This window comes from Dendropsophus ebraccatus, chromosome 15 (genome assembly GCF_027789765.1).
Source record: "Dendropsophus ebraccatus isolate aDenEbr1 chromosome 15, aDenEbr1.pat, whole genome shotgun sequence".
NCBI lineage: Eukaryota > Metazoa > Chordata > Amphibia > Anura > Hylidae > Dendropsophus > Dendropsophus ebraccatus.
This window is the reverse complement of record NC_091468.1, coordinates 69775439-69795810: the sequence shown is the minus strand read 5'-3', so window position 1 is coordinate 69795810 and position 20372 is coordinate 69775439. Positions and strand designations below refer to the sequence as shown.

The 20372-nt window shown below is 42.8% G+C and overlaps 1 protein-coding gene across 1 annotated transcript; it reads right to left on the bottom strand.

The window, feature by feature from the left end:
* Positions 1 to 6808: 6808 nt before the first annotated feature.
* Positions 6809 to 18765, bottom strand: HNRNPU (heterogeneous nuclear ribonucleoprotein U). Its single transcript, XM_069955298.1, has 14 exons — positions 17936 to 18765; positions 13860 to 13959; positions 13700 to 13773; positions 12735 to 12874; positions 12553 to 12652; positions 11599 to 11711; positions 11253 to 11516; positions 11020 to 11139; positions 10793 to 10915; positions 10354 to 10522; positions 9769 to 10029; positions 9281 to 9471; positions 8198 to 8275; positions 6809 to 7907 (listed from the first exon to the last, which is right to left on the bottom strand). The coding sequence occupies exons 1-14, from the start codon at positions 18489 to 18491 to the stop codon at positions 7854 to 7856; spliced, it is 2343 nt and encodes a 780-aa protein (XP_069811399.1). The 5' UTR covers positions 18492 to 18765; the 3' UTR covers positions 6809 to 7853.
* Between the last annotated feature and the right edge of the window lie 1607 nt (positions 18766 to 20372).

The window sequence follows — 20372 nt, the reverse complement described above, 5'->3', positions numbered from 1 at the left end:
GCACCCCCTGTAAAATCTAAACTCCTCGCACACTGGGGGATGGTTACTGGCTTCCTCTCTGTCACATTTCTTCCTACTCTCGCTGCCCCCTGCACTGTTCTCTGTTGATTACATCTCCAGCTTCCTGTTTGGACCAGTGTCTGTGTGCTGCATATTCCTACAGTCCCCACAATGCCTTGTTTTCCTGGCCTGCCTCTGTAAACCTCCTGCCCTCCATCCCTAGCTCCTCTATTCCCTGCCTCCCTCTGCACAGCTTAGTCCCCTACACAAGCAGTAATGGTAAATACTGACAACCCAGCCCCCTTATTTGGGTGTCCAGTGAATAAAAACCACCATTGTCTACTTTTAATATGGCATGATGCTGAGGGTTGTGGTTATGCAACCTGGAGTTGCACAGCTTGAAAAATTACTACCAGCATCTTGTCCAAGAGACAATGATGGTGGTAGTAGTTCTGGAAGCTGTGCAACTCCAGCTTGCACACATACAACCCCCACCATCATGCCATGCTGATACTTGATGGTGATTGTGCTTATGGAGCAGAGGAGACCTCGGACACCAGATTCAGCTATAACTCATAGTCCAGCAGCTGACAGCAAGCAGCACCATCTTTCAGGAGCGTGACCTCGGCCAGGATCATCCAGGGAGCATTGAAACAAACCCTTTCAGCTCCAGAAAGATGTTGCTGCTTGCTGTCAGCTTCTGGACTATGAGTTATAGCTGAATCTGGTGTCCGAGGTCTCAGTCATTCTGGAGGAGAATCCTGTAGCATCAGACACCAGTGATCTCCTAGCAGGCATCTGGCATTGAAAGAGTGCCAAATGCCTCCTATTAGATCTGTGACATCTGATGCTGCAGGCAGCTGCCGATCTCCAGGATGACTGAGAAACAGAGGAAACTAAGATCGTGCAGAGGAGGAAGCCCGACAGATAATATAATATGTATTGTAAAACTGGGCGGGCAGAGGATGTGTTGAGGGGCGGTCTTCCCTGTGACAGAGGAAATACATAGTCTCAATATGGCACCTGTGGAACAGCATTGAGACGTGATGTGTTTCCTTCTTCCTGAACTATAGAACTTTCTGTGGGACTTTGATTCTTTGAAAAACGGGTAACATTACAGCTGTCCTAATGAGTGTAAATGGCAATGTTATATAACTTTCCTTTGTAAGTGCAGTGTTAAATTATGTAATTTGCCCGGACTACCCCTTTAATGAACTCTGTAATAGGTTTTATTAGACCAAAAAAAAAAAAAAAAAAACATTACTCAAATAGCTGTTTCCAGCCTATTCTTACCTTTCCATGCTTCCTCAGAGCCATCTTCAGGTCCTGCCTGAGTTATCCTCCCTCCGTTTCAGAGACTGACTTGTTTTGGCAGCGACAGTCTGATCAGCCGATCACTGGCTGCAGCCCCGTCCCATCTTAGTGAGGAATTGTTTAAGCATGCTGTCACTGCAAATGAGTCCATCTTGGAAGTAGAGATGGGATCGCTCAGCTGGAGGGGCAGTGGCTGGGTACACAGCGAGAGACATAGGTCTGGAAAAGAGCCCACCCTTGGACTTTATATACAGGTTAGGCTGCTCACTACAGCTCCTGCCTTTAGGCTGTGCACCACACAGAAGTAGAAGATCCTCTGCTAAGTGAGCAGACACCATAGCTCCACCTACCAAGTTTTGTACATCCCAGATGAACAATTGCTTAGTACTGCAATTCCCAGAATGCATTGCTTTCAGCTATTCATCACAGCTCCTCCGCTAGAGTGGTTACAGAACATATAATTGCAGAGCAGCACATGCTGCATCTACTCCCTGTCTGGAACATCATTCAGAACACTGCAAGATAGTTTTTATAAACTATGAAAGGGAGAATGTACTATACAGGCTTGTCACAGATGCTGACATCACTTACATATAGTTTACTTCTAGTGGAACAATTGTGGCAGAAGTGAAACAGGGTAAAAGTTAGTAAAACTGCAGTAGTTTAAAAAAACTGCTCACATGTCAATTGAGCTTGAGGAATTTGAGTTCATGGGATAGGCAGAACTTCTAGGGGTGTTAGTCACACAGCCTCCAGTGTGACATACCGTTATTCCTCACGTTAAACAAAGTTGTAGGAAGTCATCGGAAGCATGAGAGCCACCTAGTGCATGCCCCATCTAATAGAAGTCCTTGCCCACTCTTGTCAGTTCTCTTCCTGATGTAATTCAATAAATGGCTCCTGTGCTTCCGGCTCTGGCATTCTGTGCTCAGGAGTTGGGTATCTGCCAGTAATGCAATACTCATGGATATCTGCTAGATGCAGAAAGTTAAGAGTTCAATTCACTGGTGGCATATCATGCTGACAAATTCCCATGAAAGATGAACACTAAATTTATCAAATATGGTGTAAAGCGAAACTTGTTCAGTTGCCCCTAGCAACCAGATTCCACCTTTCATTTTCCAAAGAGTCTGTAAGGCCCCGTTCCCACTGAGCAAAACTAGCGGAATTCCGCGGCCGTTAGACTCCCATTATGATCGGGAGGCTATGGGAGGCGCGCGCTCCTGCCCTGTCCGCGCTGAAGAATGAACATGTTCATTCTTCAGGGCAGGAACGCGCGCCTCCTATAGACTCCCATTATGAGCGGGAGGCTAACGGCATTCCGCAGCGGCCAATTCCATCACGGAATTCCGCTAGTTTTGCTCAGTGGGAACTGGGCCTAAGGAATAGAAAGTGGAATCCGATTGGTTGCAAGGGGCAACTGAGCTAGTTCCACTTTACACCACTTCTGACAGACCACACCCATCCACTTCATACGGCAGTATTAACAAATGACACAATAAGCAATTTTATACAAAAATTTTAATTTTTATTTAGTAGGGGAAACTAAGGGAGGATGTAAGAAAATATTCTGACAGATCTTTGGATTTAGGGAGTGGGACTGATCTCTTCATAGATGATCCTTCAGCTCTTGTAACTGCAATACAGTACAACCTTCCAGGGTGCATGACATAAGGGGGGGAAAATATAACCTACTTAAAATAAAAAGCAGCATTTCATCCAGTTACTAATTATCACGTTCATACTATTTTATTCCTAAGGACTGCATTATAAAGTTGGCCTAGAGCTTTTCAAACCAGGTATCAACTATGTTGCTGTTGTGGTGAAGGTGGTTCGGCACAATACAGAATATAATACCGTGTGTGAGCCTTTAGTGGCCCTGGTCCCATGAGCGACCGTAATTCTTATAAAGACCATTTGCTTTGAGTTACTGCCAGTACTATACTGGAAGCGTGGCAGTATCCACCTGAATGTATTAGACCACCTCATATTTAATGACTTGTTTTAGATGCAGTTTTGATATTACCCACATGTCCACTTGGGCTAATGATTTTAAAGGATCGGCCTTAAATCTAGCCAAAGCAGACACAAGCTCACCACCTGTAGAGTAATGCATTAGCTTTACTAAAGTGGAGTGAAGAATATATAAAAGAAAAAATTAAAATTTGTTCACATAAAAGCATGGAATTTAGGATTTTCACAGTAGCCTGTATATAGTCACAATGTACACATTTCTAAATTACAAGCACTGGTATATTTATAGAGGATGGGCAACCTATGTGCACTAGATGGGGTAAAAAAAATATAAATATGCACTTGTTTAGACAAAGTATAACACTGTGGATGGCAGATTCCTTTCTTTATATACTATCCTGATGTGTGCCAAGACTATTACAGAGCAGCTTTCTGCAGCATCTTAAGTTACAGCTAACATACAGGGTTGTGGCAGAGATGAAGGCAGCTGCCCAATTCCCAAAATCAGTAGACCATAAACTAGTAAGATAGTGCTGAGGACCCATACCTCTGCAGCTGCAAAAATATAGTCAATATCCGTTCCCCATATAAGCATTTACTTTGTACTGTTGGGCTCAATCTTTTAGACAGGTCGCCCAGAGTAAGCGGGAGGTTCAGCGTATGGGAGCTGGACTCAGTACTATTGGTGCCAGAGCTAGACACAACCTGCTCAAGTTCAGAGCCAACCACAGCCGAGCACTGGATGCCTTTTTTCTGCATCAATGACAATATTACCTTCATGTCTATGGTTATCTGAACAAACCCATACATACAAGGGCCGACAGGCGATTTGTACTGTAACAGTTTGGTGGACTTTTGTGCATTTTGCTGAAAGTGCTTTTTTCCCATACAAAGCTTGTTCTGCTGCAGGAGGTAGAGCAGCCATATTACCCAGTGTTTACAGAAGTAATGCAAGAGATGTGCAAGTCATTTTAGGTTCTGCTGTTTGCTAGAACCCACCCAAAACACTTTCCATGAGTGAACTACACTAAAACAGGTTGGGTTGAAGACTCACGAGAAGGAAAAGCCTGGTAATAGTTATGAATGTGGAATTGTGCCCCATTCTGACTGGTGTTAGATATATTTCATCAATAATCACTGTGCAACACTTCATACCATGATCACTTGCATGGCTGATAACATTTTAAATGTTAAGACAGGAGGAATGTAAAATTCTTTGCAAGTATTGCCAGTTATATGGTGAATAGCTGGACAGGTACCTCATCTGAATTAAGAGTTAATAATGTACAATGTGAAGTGTAAGTGCTGCAGAATCACCAGGGCTATAAAAGATTAAACAGCATAAACAGACCTTAAAGTATAAGAGAAATGCATGCCACAGTGCAATGCAACGGGTCTATCAATCCTCACATGTAACATACTGGGGGGAGGGGGGGGGGGGGGGACTAGTGTGAAAGTAGGTAGAGTTTAGATGCACAACATCTAGAAAAGCCGGCAGTGCTTATTTGTTCGGTGGCTAATAATGCACAAAATACCCACCTCCAACAATGCTCTGGAGTTGCAGGTAGGGAGGAGAACAAGTATATACTTACCAATGCAACAAGTACTTACCAGGTCTGTTGTGATACAGTACAAGCAGAGCTACTGAAAAACAGAACGACAGTGTTACACAGGACAACTGCATGATGCAATACAAAGAAAGACTATTGAGCGTCACTGAAATGTACACCAGAGGGTTCCTCACAGTAGAATACATGTCTGTGAGCTGCTTTGCCATGAACTACTAAGCAGTCAAGAAAAGCATTGTCTGACTGGGCTGAGTACAAACTTCATGTGCACCAAAAGTGGCTATTTAGACCTGCATGGTAATATGCTAGTGTACAGCCAAAGCCGCATATTCCATAGCTTTACATGTAAGCAATAGACCCTGAAAAACTACTAAGCGCTCCCATAAAAATTCCAGTTATTACGCCAAAGTTGCACGTTCAATCATGAATGAAAGACCATTAGTTGGATAGATCTACTAGGTGTATAGAATAACCATGTGAGACAGCATCAATATTATAGCAATGAATGGCGTGGGCCGACACCTATAGTGCTCAATCCTATAAGTGAGCAGTAAGATCTGGTCATGGAGCAGTTTTAGAACATACAAAAATTAATACAATTATGTTACTCACGTTTGATAGTGAATTCATGCAAAAGGAAATCTGAAAAAACAAAAACACAAAATATTCACATATTTGTAAAGACATATGAAGCTTTATCAACTGTAAATGTGAAAACATGCAGATTTACTAGCCGCCGGTACAACCCGTGCCATGCCAACATGAAGTAGTCCTGTAATGTTCCCACCATTGCAGTTACAATAAAGCATAAAGTGTCAGATATCCATGGGGGTATACAGACACCAGCATTCATGTTCTAACATTTACAGTGGGAGAACAAAAAAATCCTGAGCCACAGAAAAAAAAAATAAAAAAAAAATATGCAGATTTCCACAAGTTTAGAGCGTTACCAAGTTTAACTCCAGTCATGTCATTCAAATGAAAACCACTGGGGCTCAATATGACAACAATTCAACCCCAACATCCAGCCTTCACTTTCCTTACTACCAGAGTGTAGTGTCAGACTTTCAGTTCCCTATTGAGCACATCTTCAGGCAGAGCCCACCCATATGGATAAGGCTGCCGTAAGCTGCATTTTCTGCATTTCATTTTTCCAGTTTTTATTCAGTTCAAGGCCAGCTACAAATCTAGACCTTTACACCAACACTTCCAGACCCTGGAATATAGTTATGCAAATATTTTGCATTGAAAAACCCATGATCATTTGTAAATGTTGCCAATTTTTTTTATTCTCAAACGATCACACAAAATTAACAAAGGCACCAGAGAAATTATAGAGAGTACTTTATTTCAGACTAGGAGAGGGGGGAATCCCTTTGTGTAAAAGGGATTAACGGAGATATACAACTTACCAGAAACGTGTTAGTTAATATAGTAAATCAAGCGTGTGCTTTATATACAAAGTCAGTTCATTGGAGAAGCTCCCATCCAAAGTTAAGAGACGGGAGGCAGGCTTGACAAACTTTACCTTACGGGCAGTAAAGCCACAGAACGTCTGTTGCTCCATAGTATTTTGTACCATTCAGCTGGGACATGGGTGTGAAAATCCCTCCACGTAACGGTTTACTTTATACCGTGCTTCTCATCGCAGGGTTGGGACACCGCTGAACTGCTTTGCACACAGGTCTTGGGTAGCAAAATAAAGCAGCTGGTGTATATCTGAGGCGACTGCCATGCCATGGCCTTTGAGATGTGCATATGGACCAAGGCCAAACTGTGGTAAAATGGACGGCATCCCAATCCACTAGTTTATAGTGGAGAGAGTGTGGACATCAGCACATTCCTTTGATCTCTTTAACTGCAGTCAAGTCTAAGCATATCACAGACATGGCAGTTGTATGGGGCAGGGATTAGGTTTCTTAAAAGTTGGTGACAATCCCAAAAGACAAGAGTATAATTCACGTTTATTTATTGCAAATGTTCTATGGACATATTCCAGCTCGCCCTCGCTAGAGGTTAGCAGGCAAAGTGTAAAGAACTGACATTTTTGTTTTTCCAAAATAAAGAAAATTCTATAGTAATGTAACTCACAATATCATAAGTTTTACAATGATGGTGCAACTACAAGCATACTAGGCAAAAAAATAAGAACTGCAAGGGAAGGGGGGGGGGGGGGGGGGGGAGGGAGGTGGAGATACAAACACAGCTAACTTCATACAGATCCCGGACAACTAGATTTACAACAAGTTTAGTTTAATAAGAAACAGGCAGGTTAGCCTTTTCTTTGCAGAATCAAAAAATTTAACAAAATGGCAAACACAGATTTAAACCTTCACAAGTAAAAGTCTCTGCGGTTTCCACAGGTAAAGCAGAAGATTTAAGAGCTATTATAGACATACACACCAGCCTCACTAACTTGCTCACTTTTATTGGTTTCAGTTCTCTCCTGATGTGGCAAACAACCTTCATGCCCTCACAGACCAGGATGTTCACTCCCAGAACTAAACACAATGTACAGTCATTGCAAGGTCCATGGTAACGTCTAAAAGGACCAGTAGATGCAGGCCCTAAAAACCTTTATGCCATCAAAGTTTGACAGCAATTCCTGTCTTCTCTGCCTAGGGCTTGATGGAGACATTTTACTTAATAAAAAACACCAGTTACAAAGCAACATCTTTACTTTTATACGGTAAAAAAAAAACAAAAATAAAAATTTACAGATAAAATGTAGAACCCTGAAATACTGACACATTCTCTTAGCGTGCACAATGCTGCGGTTCTTATAGATCACTTAAAAACTGCAATGAAAATTTACAAAATAAAAATTTCAACTCAAAAGAGCAACTAAAATTAAACAAAACGAATAAAGAACCCGCAGGCACTTCCTCTTGTGGAATGTTTTTTGTTTTGTTTTTTTTAAGTTAGCCTAAAGAAAACAGTCGACTTCTTGTGAAGGTTTGAAGAGAAATATGTATCAGTTCATTTTTATTTGGGCATTCAATAATATCCTTGGTGGTACTGCTGGCTCCATGGCTTTTGACCCCAGTATTGCTGCAATTAGAAAAAGGGGTAAATATTAACATGTTAACAAGCTTGTAAGCTTAGATGCCAACAAGAATTGCTTGGTTATGTGTAACATTCGATTTTAAGTCCCTTTAATAATTTAACTAGGAGCCTAAGTATGACTAGATACCATGAAATCCTTCAAGGCTTATGTATCCTACAGTATGTGGAATATCATTAAGGCTAAGGCTAGAGTCAGGTGCTTCCTTGTTAGAGGCTGTAGCATACAGTAGGCCACTCTTAGGAGCCATTCCTAGAATGGCACAGACAATACTTACGCCCTGCTGCTGCTGCCACTGGTTGTAACCCTGAGAATGGTTTTTGAAGCCACGGTTGTTTCCCCTTCCTCTAAAGTTCTGCAGATGTAACAAAGTCAGGCATTAAAAGTCATGTTGTGAGAAGTGTTTAATATTGCTGTATAATATAAAATCAATGACATGTGACTGATCTAGAAACAGATGCAGTAGCCTGTTCCTGCACTTTAGAAACGATAGGAAACCTAGCGCTGAAAACGTCAGACGTCGTAACATTTCAGAAATAGATGCCAAAACCCCCACCGATCAATAAAATAAGCTGACCCACTTTTTTCTGCTCAGAGTGGCAGACTGGACTATGGAGTACACTGTAGTAGGATCATACTTTTAATTTTCTGCAAGATTAACTAGTATAAATCAAGTCACTTAGTGCACTATATATACACTGCACAAACCACTGAAGACTTCTGCCAGCGGCATTTATCAACTCAACTGAGGCGCCCGCACCCAGACCCCACTAGAAGACTTCTGACATGTAATATTGCGAGCAAGATGCACTTTTACTCCTTTGATTCCTTCAATCTATGGCCACCATTTGGCTCTACCACGTTTGGACAAAGTTATCCAATACAATGAATTTGCTGCATGGATCTCTCCGAATCACAGAACAATGTAAATTATAAAGCACGGTCTTATTACTCCTATTACTATTAAATCCTATTACTAGCTCATACTACCCTTAGATAGGGCAGCATAAACCTACTGACAAAGTTATTAAAAATCTGGTATACCAAGTGTATGCGCAATACTTCCAAGTCACTGTTGAGGCTCTGGTAGTTCCCAAACATTCCTCTAATACTCAATTTTTAGGTGGATATGCACATTGCAATACACTTTAAAACACTGGATTTTTAACAGCTCAGCTTTCACATGGGTTCAGAGCTGTGACTGGTGGATAAATCTGGGCCACACTGTAAAGAGGATCTATTACTAAATTGATCCTTAACACCTGTACTCAATTAGATGAGAAATGTGGTTCTGAGATAAAATACAGCATATATATTTTTTTATATCTCAAATAAAAAAAAAGTATCCATGTAGTTCTACCTGGTTGTAGTTTCCACGGCTGGGCATTGAAGCACCACCACCACCGCGACCGTAGTTCCCACGGTTATTGTAACCGCCCCTGTTGTGATAGACTGGCGCACGAGGATATGGATAACCAACTGCTCCACCACCTCCGCCGCCACGCTGTGGCATGTTACCCCTCCTGTTATATCCTCCTCGATTCACTGGAGCTGAAATACAAACGTATGTCTTACAGGATGTTCAGGAAACAAAAAAAAAAAAAACAAAAAAAAAAAAAAAAACACATGCCTCATGAAAAATGCTACTAAACCTGTAGTTTTTAAAAAAAGCACAAGAAATTCAGCTATATTGTTGCCAAACATATGTAAATAGCTATATTCAGGCAATTCACAGTTACCATTACTATATACCAGATACCCAAGATGGGAAGCAGTATTAGAAAACCAATAACCAGCTGTCGGCAAACAGAAAAGACAAAAGAATAAGTATACTTTATTTTTGCCTACCTCCACCCCGGAAGTTTCCTCCACGCATATTGTAGCCTCCACCTCCACGGCCTCTATGACCACTGTGCCCCATTCCACCTCTAGTCTTGTTTTTGTTCTTGTTGACTTTCTTGGCTCCAACATTTTGTTTCTTTTCAGGAGGAAGAGATTTCTTGCTTTCTTCTTTATACTGCTCTATGAGCTTTTCAGCCTCTTCTTTTTGTAGTTCCACATAAAGAATTTCATCGAAGCATTCACTGGCTTCTGGTAGTGTAAAGTTCCCTATAATCAAAAAGGCCAATGCATTTAATGACAGATTTACAAAAAACACTTCCCAGTAATGTTCAAGAAAAATTGAATTGTGATAACAGATTTATCAAACCATATATCATTCTAAGAGCAATGCTGCTTATTTTTTCTAGAGAGTTGTTGGATTTTGGAAAAAGTAATGTTGTTATTTGGGACATACGGTTTTTGATCACTAGTTACCATTTATGCGAAAATTAACCCTTTGGTTAAAGAACTTGGGATTGTTTTTCTACTCGTACAAGAAAACTTTACATACACCAACAATGACAAACAAAAGAGAAAGTTTAAACTGCTCACCTTTCATCTTAAGCACAGCGTGTTCAGGAAGGTCCTTTCCTTCGACTTCTGCTTTCTTCTGAGTTCTCTCCTTATAAACCTCATCACTTGGGCACACAACGACAGCCTTACGCTGAAATCCAGCAAACAGGCACATTTTTCTCCTCTGAGCAGCAGAAGATACATTTGTCTACAGGAAAGAAGAATTTGTAAAAGGTCAGTTTCACAATGAAACGCAAATTGCAGTGATACCTTTAAGAGTTACAGACTGCCAGGTCTATTTCTCCCCTCCCTTAGTAACATGATCCCTTTGCAAAAAAAAAAAAAAAAAAACTGCTCATGAAAGTCAAAGGCTTGTTATATGAAAGCTATGTAGCCAGTGAACTCAGGAGTGACAGCAATGTGCTAGAACAAGTCACATAAAAAGTCATAGTCTGGGCAGGATTACACAAACACTTACCTGATCCAGAATAAAGTGTCTCTTCTTCCGTGCAGCAATTTCAATGAATTTGCTTAGACATTGTGGGGCCCTGTGCAGCAATGCATTCAGTTTTCCTGTGTCAGTCATCTTTTTATTACCAACCTGAGAAAGGGACATACATATTACATCTCAGAATACTTGAAGGTCAAAAACACCCAATGCAACTTCCAGCACATGAACATTTGACTTATGCAGTGGACTCTTACCATCATTCTTTCCATAATATTGTTTGTTCCAAGAACATTATATTTCCCAGGATTCTCAGCGACCTGTGTATTTACCCAAGTTGTTTTTCCAGCCCCTGGCAGACCAATCATCATGATAACCTGTGGATACAAACATTATATATATTATAATATAAAAGTTGAATAAGATGCCCAGGGCAAGTGACTGTATACGTACTTACACAAGGAGAAGGAAAAACAAAGACAAATCTCACCTCACAATCCTTCTTTTGCTCCGGCCCCAGAGGACCTCTCACACGATCTTCAAGCGAGACATTCTGGATAAATGTAAATCCTTCAGGAACGGGAAAGAATGGTTCAGCTTGCTGGCCAAAGTTAAACTCCACAGCACAATTGTGACAAAGGACGTGTGGAAATAGTGGTTTCTCAGACAGCGCATCTTTTTCGATTTTAAAAGCCACTCCAAGGTCCTGCCCATTTTTTGCAAAAGAAAGCTCAACTTCGTCACCTTCAAAATTCTACAAAACAAAATATGTAGGTATAAGTATTTACATTTTAAAATGAGAATTTACCATTTTTGCTATATGTGAGGAAACTTACAGCCATGCAAGTGATCACGTCATTCTCATCATATTTCTCGCCATACTCCTCAGCCACTCCATTACAAGACTTGGATCCTTTTAATGAATAGCCGTAAGAGGTTTCATCTTCACCTAATAACACAAAAAAAGGTGTTATATGGCTTATATTAAACTGTATAATCTCCAAGGTCATAAAAAAAGCCTTCTCTGGAGAGAGGGATATCTGGCTATTCCCATGTTTTGAGACTCGTAACTGAGGCTCCACGGACCCCTTTTCTGCATATTTAAATTTTGTATGGGACAATCAATGGAGACTCGTAAATGAGTACTCCACTGGAATTTTTCACTATTCTCCCTGAGTTCAGTGATTGTTGTGTTTTGTTGGTCTATTTATCCTTGCCCCAGTAGCCAGAATCCTGCTCCACACTGACGAGGGGCAAATACCCCGAAACTGCAGTCTGTGGATGGATGCTTAGCCTTGGTAACCCTTGTCTTATGTCGTTATACTCGCCACAGAGTTAGACTTTGACTCACAGGGGCCACCCTGGTGTTTCCCTATTTAGGTCCTAAAGCTCGCAACAGAGGTAGGACCTGAGGGACTACGTATCAGGGTGGTTTGGTGCTCTCCCCACTAGGAGGCACCCCTTGGCAATGGGCTTCCTTCTCTGGAGAGAGGGATATCTGGCTATTCCCGTGTTTTGAGACTCGTAACTGAGGCTCCACGGACCCCTTTTCTGCATATTTAAATTTTGTATGGGACAATCAATGGAGACTCGTAAATGAGTACTCCATTGGAATTTTTCACTGTTCTCCCTGAGTTCAGTGATTGTTGTGTTTTGTTGGCATAAAAAAAGCCCACAAGATTCAATGATCAGAGTGTGAATACAGAAAAGAAAAAGATTTATAGTTAATGTGTAAATCTTTGGAACGGAGCACAAAATTTAAGAAATTATGGCTTAGGAGTCTTACTTACCTAGCATGAACCCACAGGAACTTAAAGACCAACCAACGCGTACTTCATGCACATCAATGTCTTTGGAGTAGAGATGTTTCACAGGTACCTTCTCTGTCACCTGAACAGTTACACAACATAGTTTAGTATTGTAGCAGAACAGAAACCTCATTTACAAGACCTTTCCCGTTACCACAACTCACCTTCATCTCATAGCAGACTTTGCCTTTTGAGACACCATATGAGGCTCTGCCACCAGCCCACAGGAAAGCAAAGCTCTCCATAGTGAGAGAAGTGGCGCTCAAACGGTCACGTGAGATCTTGAAGTGAAGATCACAGTTATCTGTAAAATTTAAAAATAATTTTATTTTAAAAACAGATGTTATATACATACACCAATTTACACTTGATAAAAACTTCACTTGTCTTTATTTCCATTCCATCTCCTGAACAAGTCGATAAGACTGTCCCCCTAGAAGCTTCTGCCTTGATAGAGATCCTTCCCTATAAAAGGTGCCAGGGACTACCCCAAAGACTCAAGATTCAGGCAGCACAGCAGCAATGACAGAGGTTCCTTTTAAGCACAAAATATGAGCTGTATTATGTAACATTGCTACTTTATGTACTATTCTGTCACCACTGCACCTGCTAACAGATTGTGTCCACTAGTTCATCCATGTGTGTCCTCCCAGTAACACATGCCGCTTTTACTGGCTGTCTTATAGATACTGATACAGGCCCTGTATAATATGTGACTGTTCAGTGGCTGAAGGTGAGCAAGGACAGACCAATCCCAACTATTTGCTTATAGTGAAAGATCAAGCAGAGGGAGAATCATCATCATCATCATCATCCCAGGGACTCCGAGCCTTGTTCCCAGGCAAAGTTACAACAGTGATTTCTCTGGGACAGCGCAGCCATTCAGAATGAATCTAGGGCAGCATGAAATGAGTGACACATTCCCTTTATTCTGTGCCACTGTAGTTCAGGTCTATTTAAACCACATCAGGAGTGGATACAACAGTGATACTTTTTGATGCCGCTCAACTTTTTGATGCCGCTCAGTTTTTATACAAAAAGGTTTAACCAACAAGTGCACATGTGAACAGACCCACAGTCCCGTTCTATAATACCACATATTTGCTTAACATTTGGTAGCGCAACTTACAAGTGTCAAGGAGAACATTTGTTTCATCCAGTTTTTCATCTTCCTCCTCCACTGGTGGTTGTGGGGATTTGGACCTAAAGGACAGTAGATCAGTTATAAGCCTGTTGAACACACAGTAATAGACAGGACAAATCAGATACACACACGTCACTGTACAAACCTGCTGTATTTGTTCTCTTCAATGTACTCAAAGTAGCTCCGACCATGGTCCTCACGGGGCCGTTTTACACCTCGTTTCTTATCCTTTTGATCTTTGCCTTCTACAAGGGAAAAAAAAAAAAAAAAAAATTGTCAGAAGAATTTGGAAGAAAAGCGAGCAGGTGCCACATTTTGGGTGTTGGAAACATCTTTGCACAAAAGCATAAAAGCTTTTTTCTACTTGGTATGTTTACACTCAGCAAAAGTGGCGGAATCCATCCTGCCTCAGTGTGTCAATGGGATGTCGCACGCCAGGGCTCTCCGATCAATGAATTGACATGTCAATTCATTAAGCAGAGAGCAATGGCGTGCGGCATCCCATTGACATACTGAGGCAGGATGGATTCCGGATTCCGCCACTTTTGCTGAGTGTAAACATACCCTTATGGTAGCACATATGATAGGTACCATGTGTCTGTCACCTAAAGTCAATTGGTGCCAGTAAGTTATATATATTTGTAGTTTACTTCTATTCAAAAATCTCCTGCCTTCCAGTACTTGTCAGCTGCTGTATGTCCTACAGGAAGTGGTGTATTCTTTCCAGTCTGACAGATCTCTCTGTTGCCACCCCTGTCTATATCAGGAACTATGCAGAGCAGCAGCAAATCCCCATAGAAAACCTCTCCTGCTCTGGACAGTTCCTGACATGGACAGAGGTGGCAGCAGAGAGCACTGTCAGACTGGAAAGACAACGCCACTTTCTGCAGGACATACAGCAGCTGATATGTACCAGAAGTAGGGCTGGGCGATATAAACTATATGCAAAAATATCGTCATCAATTCGGATGACGATATAGATTTTCGGCATATCGTCATATCGCGATACATGCCCACGGAGCGGTAATGAATAAGCTTCTCACTTACCGCTCTGTGGTACCGCGCTGCAGGGCCTTTCGTTCACGCATCGTCAGCGCGCTAGCTGACGATGCGTGTGACGTCAGGTCTCTCCCAGTGCATGCTGGGAAAAAGAAGCGGCCCGTCTCGCGGACTCCATCAGCCAGCTCTGCAGTAAAGGTAAGTAGGTAAGGGGTCGGGGGGTGCAGATGGCTATGGCATGGGGCTTATGATGGCCCTGGCTGGGGGGACAAGAGGTGGCAATGGCTTGGGGCTTGACTGGCACATAGGGAAAGCTGATGAAGGCATAGGGGAGGGGGGAGATGACTGGCAACGGGGAAGGCTGATAACTGGCACAAAAAAATTGATATATCGTGCATGCATCAAATTATATCGTGATATAAATTTTAGGCCATATCGCCCAGCCCTAACCAGAAGACTTTGAAATAAAAGTAGTTTACAAATCTGTGCTAAACTACACCAACATCTTAGCTAAAGATGTTGCAGCATTATAATTGGTACCTTGGGTGGCACACTTTGTAATATAGTCTCAAAATATTGCAACGCAAGGTACGTGGGAGCCTTAGCAATGACTACAGGCTGACCTGTGGTAAGGCCTGAAACCAAATAACACGTGCAGCTACAAATTTCATGTAAAACAGGAAAAAAGTGAGACGTCTGAAGTCTTGTCTGATTGCCTGAAGTGGTGAAACTGGTTTTATAGGTGTTTCTAGCTTATGTAAACACTCTTTGCATTAGGAAGTTATACAAGTTTTTGACATTAGATAGTCAACATTTCCTTGTCAGTAAATTGAAACTTTCTTCTTCTTCCAAGGCTGAAAAGCCGCCCTGACCACATGGAGCAGACAAGTCTCACAACGTATGAGTGTTCAAGACTAAGGGCCCTATCGTTGTCATCGGCTGATCGTTGATATAGGTCCGGACCTAAATTTGTCGGGCACAGACCCGTGTACCGCTACGTGGAATAGCGGTGCGCGGCCGGTGACTGACAATATACATTACCTATTCATGGTGCAGGGCTCCTCTTCTCCTGCTTTTTCCTGGGTCCCGCACGCTCCTCCAGCGTCAGGGCAACCTGTGTCAGCTGTGAGGCCGCTCAGCCAATCACAGGCCGCGGCGGTCCCGGACAGTGATTGGCTGAGCGGCTTGTCAGCTGACACAGGCCGCCCTGAAGCTGGAGGAGCGCGCAGGACCCGGGAGAAGCCGAGCCCTGCACCATGAATAGGTATGTATACTAGTTAAGCAAGAGCTACAAGGACAAGCCCTTGTTTAACGATAATTGGGGCCGTGGAATAGGCCCAGTAAACGAGCGCCGATCTAGCAGATCAGCGCTCGTTTATCAGGCCCCATCGGCCCGCGGTATACCACCCTAAGGGTCCTATAACACTGAGTGATTTTTAACGATTAACGACTAACAATAAACGATCGTAAACTAGATTGTTTATCGTTAACCTAAAATTGTTCACTATATTACATAGAAAGATAGTCGTTAGTTTACTCCTTCTGATCCCAGCAAAACAATGAACAATTACACTGAACGATTAGTGAACAAATGCGAAACGTGAGTGAATTAACGATAATTTTAGGTTTAGATCTAAATCAATGACATATGAAAAATTTTTCCATCGTTGCCTGCAATTACACAGAACGATAATAGTTTTAAATTCGAGCGATAATAGTCTTGTGTAATAGGGCCCTTAGAAGTAGAGATGAGCGAGTTTACAGTAATAAAGCACTATGGGGGAGATTTATCAAAGGGTGTAAAATTTAGACTGGTGCAAACTGCCCACAGCAACCAATCACTGCTCAGCTTCCAGCTCTGGTGAAAGAAAAGAGGAGCTGTGATTGGTTGCTGTGGCAAGTTTGCACCAGTCTAAATTTTACACCCTTTGATAAATCTCCCCCTATGTTGTTTTCTCTGCAATCCACTCGTCTGTCAGCTGCCTTATAACTGACTGACGCTCCTCCCCGGTTGCTGGGAAAAGCTGGATCCAGTCCTGGCAAACTTTTCCCAGCACTGGATGTGGAGCAGTACTGAGTTAAAACGCAGCAGGCTGACGAGCGGATAGCAAAGGTAACGAAGTGCTTTATTACTGTAAACTCGCTCATCTATTTGTAAGCAGCCTCCTGTTACAGTAAACCGATACCCCAGAAACAAGCAGCCATGTTTACACCGGAGCTGCTCTAACACGCAAGCATCACCAGGCAATTAACACCTCCAAGCTACACACGTGCACAACGCCCCAAGACAAACACGTGTGTCGCAACCTGAATAATCCCCATATACCTGCACATTAATAAGCGTCAACGCCACAAGGAACACAACGCCGGAGGCTAAACAATCCGCTGGGGATTACTACCGTCCATTAACCATTTCTAAGATGGATTACTAACAGCCTAACGACAAGTTCACACAACGCACTTTTTACAAAAAGCACGGCCATTTTCAGTTTACAATGCGGCTGGCCTTTCCGCAACGCAATGATTCACATCGCGGTCAAGGCAATTGCCGTATTTCACACAATGTATTGGACGGCCGTTGTTTGCTAACGGTCATGTCAATTATTTCCAGACATTGTCCACAGACTTCAATCCAACGTTCAATTAAAACACCGGCCGTTGTTTTGAGCGCAAACGCAGCCAAACCAACAAAAAGTCGGATAGAGGAGAGCTACGAAGAATCGGGTTTGAACTAACTCTTGTTTATTTAGCGATCAACAAAGGACTCATCAGAACAGGCACAGGCTTACGCCACAGTCGGTTCTGATGTTCCCGTTCTTATGGATCGCTAAATAGTTTTTTCAAACCCGATTCTGAGTCGTTTGCCTCCACACATTTGGAGCGGGGGTCCGACAGATTACGAGTCGGCTTTAGTCTTCACTATAGAGGAGACCTACCGGGTGATACGACTGCTCATCTGTATAGCCTGGGATGAGATTACCCTACAGCTACGCGTCCGCTGGCCCCCCCCCCCATAATAAGCCTTGTACTGCGGCTTTAAGAGATAAGAGCCCTCCCCCCAGCACAGGAGACAATACACAGATGGGGACATAATGGCTCCTATAGCGGCGGCTGAGGGAGGGGGAGCAGGTGCGAGGACAGCCGCTCTCCCCAGGGGGGTCCTCCGGAAGTGACGTCACACAATAACGGCCGTCGGTGTGAGGCGATGTGATTGGCACTTACCGCTGCGGCCGGACGCTCCCGCCTCTTCGCACTTGATGGCCATGAGGGGCCGGGGACCGCTGGCCGCCGCTTCCTCGTCGGTCTTGGCCTCCTCGGCGTCCCCGCCGTTCTCATCGCCCTCCTCTTCCTCCAGGCCTACGGGGATGCCCTCGTCGTCCTCGTCTTCATCCTCCTCCTCTCCCTCCTGGAAGCCTTGGTCGTCGCCGTTCTCATCGAGCTGGGCCGCCACCGCCGCTTCCTCCTCCTCCTCCTCTTCGGCGCCCTCGTCCTGGCCCGCCTCGCCGCCTCCGTTCTCCCCGCCTACCTCCATGCCTTCCTCGTCCTCCTCTTCTTCCTCGGCTCCGGGCTCTTGCTCAGCCGCTTCCCCGGTAGTCGTGGCTTCCTCCTCGGGGGTCTCCCCGGACACCCCGCCGCCTGAGGCGCTCTCCTCGTCCAGCGCGGCCTGCAGCCTCTCCATGAGATCGGCCTTCAGCCCCTTGTCGCTCAGGCGCCTCTTCTTGAGCTCCTCCTTCAGCTCCGACACCTTCAGCTTCTTCACGTTGATCGGGGAGCTCATGTTTGCGGCGGTGATGGAGTCTCGTACGTCAGCTGTGCACGTTCGGTAACGGTGGCGGACTAGACTGCTCCTTCTCCCTGCGTCGCGACTCCTTCAAAATGGCGGAGCGAACAAGGACGGAGCGCGCTGCCCTCTGGGGGAGGAGGAGAAGAGAATGAGAGCTTCGGTGTGGGGATCGCCGAGGTTTTAGTGACCCCGCCCCGGACGAGGGGAGGGCCTTCGGGTGGCCTACACTACTAGCCCCGCCCCTCCCATTCAATTCACGCCGGCACGGCAGCGACCCCTAGCGGAGCTTTCTGTCAGAAACGTTTCTGGCGCGCAAAAAAAAAACAATAGCGCGCGGTGATTGCGTAACGGGGTCTCCGTCTGCACACGGCTCCGCCATTACCGGGGGTGGCGTACAGCCCTGCAAAATCACTGTTCAGTCTTACCGCCGCTCGTTACGTGGAGAGGCGGGGCCAAGAAAACCGAACTCCCGAGCCACCTCCCCCGGGAGCGGAGTGAGATTATTATACCTTATATTACAGCAGCTATACGGTCCAATGCAGAATAACGCGTCTCATATAGAGTTATTATAATAACTCTTCCCTTCATTCTCTTCCTATAGGTTTATTATAATATTCCCTTCATTCTCTTCCTATAGGTTTATTATAATATTCCCTTCATTCACTTCCTATAGGTTTATTATAATAATTGTACCCTTCATTCACTTCCTATAGGTTTATTATAATTATTCCACTCATTCACTTCCTATAGGTTTATTATAGTAATTGTTGCCTTCATTCACTTCCTATAAGTTTATTATAATAATTGTTCCCTTCATTCACTTCCTATAGGTTTATTATAATATTCCCTTCATTCACTTCCTATAGGTTTATTATAATAATTATTCCCCTCATTCTCTTCCTATAGGTTTATTATAATAACTCTTCCCTTCATTCTCTTCCTATAGGTTTATTATAATAATTATTCCCCTCATTCTCTTCCTATAGGTTTATTATAGTAATTGTTGCCTTCATTCACTTCCTATAGGTTTATTATTATATTCCCTTCATTCACTTCCTATAGGTTTATTATAATATTCCCTTCATTCACTTCCTATAGGTTTATTATAATGTCCCGTCATTCACTTCCTATAGGTTTATTATAATATTCCCTTCATTCACTTCCTATAGGTTTATTATAATGTCCCGTCATTCACTTCCTATAGGTTTATTATAATTTTTCCACTCAATCACTTCCTATAGGTTTATTATAATAATTGTCCCTTCATTCACTTCCTAAAGGTTAATTTTAATAATTATTCCCTTCATTCACTCCCTATAGGTTTATTATAATTATTCCCTTCATTCACTTTATATAGGTTTATTATAATGATTGTCCCTTCATTCACTTCCTATAGGTTTATTATAATAACTGTCCACTCATTTACTTCCTATAGGTTTATTATAATATTCCCTTCATTCACTTCCTATAGGTTTATTATAATAATTGTACCCTTCATTCACTTCCTATAGGTTTATTATAATTATTCCACTCATTCACTTCCTATAGGTTTATTATAATAATTATTCCCTTCATTCACTTTATATAGGTTTATTATGATTGTCCCTTCATTCACTTCCTATAGGTTTATTATAATAACTGTCCACTCATTTACTTCCTATAGGTTTATTATAGTAATTGTTGCCTTCATTCACTTCCTATAGGTTTATTATAATATTCCCTTCATTCACTTCCTATAGGTTTATTATAATATTCCCTTCATTCACTTCCTATAGGTTTATTATAATAACTGTCCCCTCATTCACTTCCTATAGGTTTATTATAATAATTGTCCCTTCATTCACTTCCTAAAGGTTTATTATAATAATTATTCCC